General features: G+C 50.0%; 1 protein-coding gene across 1 annotated transcript; it reads right to left on the reverse strand.

The window, feature by feature from the left end:
- Positions 1-1,809: 1,809 nt before the first annotated feature.
- On the reverse strand, positions 1,810-4,198 carry LOC119267637 (mitochondrial arginine transporter BAC2-like). The gene is made up of 2 exons (XM_037549063.1): positions 3,392-4,198; positions 1,810-2,812 (listed from the first exon to the last, which is right to left on the reverse strand). Exons 1-2 carry the CDS (start codon positions 3,665-3,667, stop codon positions 2,114-2,116), a joined length of 975 nt encoding a protein of 324 aa, XP_037404960.1. The 5' UTR covers positions 3,668-4,198; the 3' UTR covers positions 1,810-2,113.
- Positions 4,199-6,399: the final 2,201 nt, after the last annotated feature.

A 6,399-nucleotide genomic window follows, 5' to 3' on the forward strand; every position in this document is an offset into this window, starting at 1 on the left:
GTCGGATGGATATCCGCGGGCGCCGGCCATAGACTAATTTTATCTTAGTCCAGTATCGTTTTTAGTTAAAAACTAGCAAAAGAGCATGTGCGTTGCAACGGGAGAGAAAACATAACACACGCTCTTAACTCAACAATCATCACTCAAGACCACAATAAGTCCATCTCCTTTATTTTTGCGAGGCATCATATTTGTGTTGCCGATTATCCTTCTTCTCACCCTCGCCGGCGATGGCCTCGGTGTTCAAACAAAACAACAAAAATATGTGTTGAATATGGTTAATCCTAAGGCGTCTCTCTCTCCCTCTCTCCCCCTCTCCCTCTCTGTCTCTCTCACTCGCTTTCTCTCACTCTCGCAATGAGAAATCTGTTGTTTTCCCTTGTGACATTTTTCAGAGGTATGCATGTGTAGTTATTGATATTTTCTTTTTCGTATATCGTGATAGTGGGATGTTTATTTGTAATCCGGATCGCTGCCGGTATGAAAAAAAACGAATCTTGCGCTATAAATTATAAGTTTGCTTCCATAACAATATTTTAAAAATATTTAACGGGTAAAATTAACATCATATTTAGATTCCACACATTTTTCTAATAAAATTTCATATATAATATGTTAAAATCGAAGTTATGGTTTAAAAGATACAGATAATTTAGAAAATCATTTGGTTTGACTCAAATATATTCCAAAATAATATTTAAAAATACTTAACAGGTAAAAATAATCTCATATTCATATTCTACATTTTTTAATCAAATTTCATATATAACATGTTCAAATCGGAGTTACGGTTTAAAAGATATGGATGATTTTAAAAAGCATTTGTTTGACTTAAATATGATCCGCGGATGAATTATCTAAAACATCATGGGGGTTTTCAAAAAATGTAAAATACCGGTTCGGGTGTGATTTAAATCCGGATGGCGGGTTGATTTCAAGAAAAGACAGGGACTTTTGTAAAATACGAACATAACGATTTGTTTTAACTTAAAACAGGACTCCAGGTTAAATTCTCTGAAATAGAGAGACTTTTCTGAAAAATGTCATGACGGACGAAAGAAACCCAATTTGCTTTATTATTATATATAGGTAAAAATAAAGATATGTCTAAAATATAAACGTTTTGTTCGGTTAGTATGATATCTGTTGTGTTTGCATGAATTTCATTCGGTTTGTTAAAAGAGTGTTTGAAATCAGCGTCCACGAACTGATCCTCTGTCCGCGGATATATCCCGGAGCAAATTTGCAGGTCGCCGTAGCAGGAGGAGGCACACACGCGCTATATGACCCAGTGGTGTCGGGTGTTTCAACAGTGAACGAAATACTAAAGTCTGAATTCCCCTTTCTCCTTCTCTGTCCCTGTCTCTTCCTCTCCACACAACTTTTGAGTGTTTTACTTAACTGCGTCGTTCTATACCCGGGGTTCTCCTCTCCCAGGGATCCGGGAGACCGGGACCTCAAACTCAAATCAGCGTGAACCCATCTGGAATCGGAATCTACACCTGTCTGGCTGTGGTAAACGCACGGAATCTACCGCAAGTAGTGGCGCAGGATTCCACACAAATGGCAATTCTGTATCGTCCACAAGTGCTCCGTAGAAAGCTAGTCCGTTTTTGCCCTCTTGCTGTGAAAACTTGCCACTGAGAGCTACCAGCAAAAATCTGCATTTCCATGCATCACTGGCACTGTCGCGCTCGTGTTTACAAGGGAATTCACGACTCTAGAGCCATCCATGCAACGTGAGCAAAGCATGCAGACATTATCTCCCGTCAGACAAGAATTCTGATCGCAGTTCATTGGTCCCACACCTGGTCATTGACTCATGATCTTCATTGATTGATTTTCTTGTACTACTATACATGTAATAGCATCTCCCCAGACATTGGAGAATTGATCGTCGTCGTCAACAAGCACATCTATAGTGCCAAGTTCTGTGAATTCTGAAGCAACTAACTGCTACTACGCTCTGAAAACCACACCTTCGTTGTAAATGGTATGATCTCCATGACGGATTCCCAGTCCCATGGATTACTAGCCTATGTACAACCCCGCGGACGTGCGCATGCCGCTGTGGGCAACTCCATTGCTGCAAACGGATGGATTCGCATTGGCATCAGTGATCATGGCACTTCATCTCCTCCATCACCAGCGTCTGGCGGCCGTTGTTGCGCACCAAGAAGCGCAGGGCCAGCTCGTAGGCCGAGAAGATGGCGCCGTTGACGACGAACGCCCGCGCCACGGCCGTGCCGAGGCCGCGCCACAGCACCGGGAGCCCCTCCTCCCTCACGCTCTTCCGGAAGCAGTCGACGACGCCGCGGTACCTCGGCGAGGGCGGGTGCGTCTGCGTCTGCGCCTGCAGCCGCGACTTCACCACGTCCAGCGGATAGCAGCAGACCCAGCTGGCGACGCCCGCGAGGCCGCCGGACACGAGCATGGTGGCGAGGCTCTCCTGCCCCGTGCTCCGGCAGCCCGGGTGCAGCCGCTCCCGCGCGTACTCGTACGTCCAGAAGTAGACGCCGTGCGACGGCGCGTCCCGGAGCGCGGTGACCGTGAGCCCGCGGTATATGCCGCGCAGGCCCTCCCTCCGCATGATGTCCCGGGCCATGTCCACCGGCCCCTGGCGCTTCCGCCCCGCCGCCTCCAGCTGCAGCCTGATCTTGACGAGCTCCACGGGGGACAGGATCAGCGTCTGCAGCGCTCCCGTGCCCACGCCGGCGAGTGCCACGCTTGTGTAGGAGGGGGGCTCGGAGGTGGACATCCGTCGATCCAGCGACCGCGAGAGGATCGCGTAGACTTGGAAGACCATTGCATTCTGCGACATAAAATTTTGAACTCAGTTTCTGACATGATTTCTAGTTTTCTACCGCAAATACAGCACAGGCACTGTTATGTGTTCAAGTGCAGGCTTGCAAATGTCATTGGCCAAATGGCCAATGTTAGGCAGCATCTTCCCGAAAAAAAAATTGTTAGGCAGCATCGTACGTTGCGACGCAAGCCTAATCACGAGCAAACATGAAACGTGTTCATCGTCGTACGTTACAGCATTTATTGTCGACCACAACTTCACAGACCAGAAAGGCCGCCACGCCATGTGAACCACCGGAATGAGCGCGACGCAACGATACAAGTTCAAATGCGACAAGCAATGATCTTTTTTTTTTTGTAAAGTGACGCCGTCCTACAATGGCTAACTCATTTACTTAGTCGTGTCATAGATTTTCGTGTCGTGTATCTGTTTGAACAAACTTTCTTCGCGAAAACGATACCTAAAGCAAACTTTATAATTGGAAAAAGGAAGACGTGGCCAAAGAACTCACGATCTCATGGACTCCACACGCCGGCCGGCCTAATTGCGTGAAACATTTTACGTTCCTAAAACTGTCTGGCTCACCTGGAAGGCGACGGAGGCGAGGGGCGCGGCCATGCCGCGGTAGAGCGCGGAGGGGCCCTCGGCGCGGAGGATGCCGCGCAGTAGCGCGACGGCGGAGGGCGGGCGCACCACCCGCGCGGCGGTGATCCCGGGGCTCACGGGCCGCGGCGGCTGCTGCAGGCGGATGCGGAGCGTGTCCAGTGGGTGGCCCGCCAGCACGCCGGCCATGCCGCCGACGCCCCCCGCCACGAACTCATGCCCGCCGCTGCTCGCCAAGAACTCGGGCCAGAACTCCATCGACACGGTCCGGCCAAACGACGACGACGACGACCATCCACGGACCAGACCACCGCCCCCCTCGGATCGCCGCTCTCTCGGGCGCCCTCGCGCGGGGTAATGGACCGGATCGTATATACCGGCAGGATCGGCCGGCCAAGAAAAGCACCCGGATCTCCCGCTTCCCTTTTGGTGCCGATTCCAAAAGCGGAAAAGGACTCTCTATCCGCACGGACTCTTCGGAGAGCAGGGGAGGAACCGAGGAAAACGGACGGCCGGCCTGACGAGCGGCGCGTGCGGCGGTGGAGGAAGCGAACGCTTTCCGCGTGGGTGGATTGGTAGGGCACGGGCGGCAATGGCACGGCGGGAGGAGGAGGAGAAGAAGAAGAGCGAGAAGAGAAGTGAGGACACGTACTGGGAGAGGGATGGCGGGTGGCGGTATTTGTGGGCACGGGGAGTGAGCGCCATGGAAACGGACAAGCGCTCTGTTCCCGAGCGTCCGTCCCAACCTGAATACGTTGCTGCTCTGCTCTGCTATGCTTTGCCTAGTGTAGTGGAAGTGGGGCAAAAAACATAAATTTGACTTCAGGACCAAACTATTTCACAAACTAAACTATGTTTGAAAGTATTTCATCCAGCTGACCTCTAATGTGCAGCGCCCAACAGCAAAGCGTTACACTCTTATCGTGCAGCGCCTAACCCACATGCACCATACTGTGCAGCGCCTAGCTGTAAGGAGCTGCACTACACTGTGCAGCGCCTAACTGTAAGGAGTTGCACAGTAGAGTGCAGCGCCTTACTGTTGGGAGCTGCACAAAAAGGTCAGTGATGTGAAATATTTTCAAAAATAATTTAGTTTGTGAAATACTTTCACTTCAAGGTCAAATTTGTCAATTCTGCCTGGAAGTGGAGTGGAGTATTTGCCGAGGCTTGCGTATGGGGCAGAACCGTCGTATTTGCCCCATGACGTGCCAGTGTAGCACGCCCATTTAGAATGTAGCCTGCTTTTTGTTTCATTCTACTCCCTTCGTTCCATGATTCGAACTAAAGCACAACAAAAAATTATGGAACGGAGGGAGTACTTCATGTTTGCATTTTGTTGATAGTATTGAACAACATTAAATAACAAGGAAGGGTCCTGGGTTAGTACTTGGTAACCCTCCGTTTCTTTTTTTATGCCGGGAGGCATAGTGATCCCTCTTCGTGAACCATGTATCTGTGAAGGAGTCTAGACTACCAACGGCAGGAGGAGACTCGGTCTGGGTGCAACAGACGAGGATCTGAAGCATGCACTTTTACACTGTCCGCACGTTCACAGTTTCTGGGAGGAGGCCTGTGCGTGGTTTGGACTGCGGCTACCTAATCTACACTCTGAATCATGGGCACGTGATATTACGTGCGCTCCATGGTTCTCTTCTGATGATCGAGCAAGGATCACAACTATTATGTGGTTCATTTGGCATTCCAGGAACTGCATCAAGCATGGAGAAGAAGGTAGGGATCCGGTGTCTACGATGCGGGCTACCAAGGAGGCCATTGCACTCCTTCATCTTCCACGCAAGGATGCGCAAATTCTTCCTGGATTTGGTTGGCGTCCGCCTGACGAGGGCTTTGTAAAAATCAACACTGATGGCGGGCTAAATCTTGAGCGAGACCGAGGAGGGGCTAGGGGTGTTGCTCGGTCATCATCGGCCCTGCTTGGTGCGTGGTGCAAGCCTTACTCCGGGATCACGGATCCCCTGATCATGGAGGGTCTCTCCTTACGTGATGGTGTTCGTTTTGCTACTCTCCAAGGTTTCTCCCATGTGAAAATGGAAGTAGACTGCTTGGAGTTGGTGACACTATGGAATTCTCGCCACAATTCTCGTTCTATTGTGGCCTACTTATTAGATGAGATAGGAGAGCTTAGTAACTACTTTGATTCTTTTCATATTTGCCATGTTAGTAGATCAGCTAATCTGCCTGCGCATCTTTGTGCGAAGCGTGCTTGTGCACTTGATGTAACAGATAGCTGGATAGATGAAACTCCAAGCTTCTTGGTGACAAGCCTTTTGGCTGACTCATCCATGAATGCTATTCGATGAATAAAGCTCTCCAATTAGTCTGCAAAAAAAAGACTCGGTCTGGGGCAACTGATTTCATTGATAGAAATCGTTGCTATATATAGCCTACAAACAGCTCATGCCTTGCACAATAAGAATAGCAAGATCAGGCCGAGATCAGTTAGAGATATTAACAATATCTAAACATAACTAGGCTATCTGTTAACACCCCGCCGCAGTCGATACGTTGGCGCTAGGCAAAACGCATAGACTGGATCGGAATGACTGAAACGACGCCGTAGGTAGTCCTTTGGTCATGATATCAACCAGCTGCTGAGTAGTAGGCACATGGACGACCCGAAGGTCGCCGAGAGCCACCTTCTCGCGCACGAAGTGAATGTCTAACTCAATGTGCTTCGTTCGTCGATGATGAACTGGATTGGTAGACATGTACACCGCTGAGCTATGGTCACAAAAGACCACCGTGGCCTTGGAGGAAGGGGAACCGAGCTTGTCGAGCAGTTGCCGCAGCCATACACAATCAGCAACGGCATTGGCAACGACACGATACTCAGCCTCTGCGCTCGAGCGCGAGACAATGGGTTGACACTTGGAAGACCAGCTCACGAGAGCACCACCGAGGTACACACAGTAGCCGGAGGTAGAGCGCCGGGTGTCCGGGAAGTCTGCCCAGTCCGCATCCGAGTAGGC

This window comes from Triticum dicoccoides, chromosome 3A, assembly GCF_002162155.2.
Source record: "Triticum dicoccoides isolate Atlit2015 ecotype Zavitan chromosome 3A, WEW_v2.0, whole genome shotgun sequence".
Taxonomy (NCBI): Eukaryota; Viridiplantae; Streptophyta; class Magnoliopsida; order Poales; family Poaceae; genus Triticum; species Triticum dicoccoides.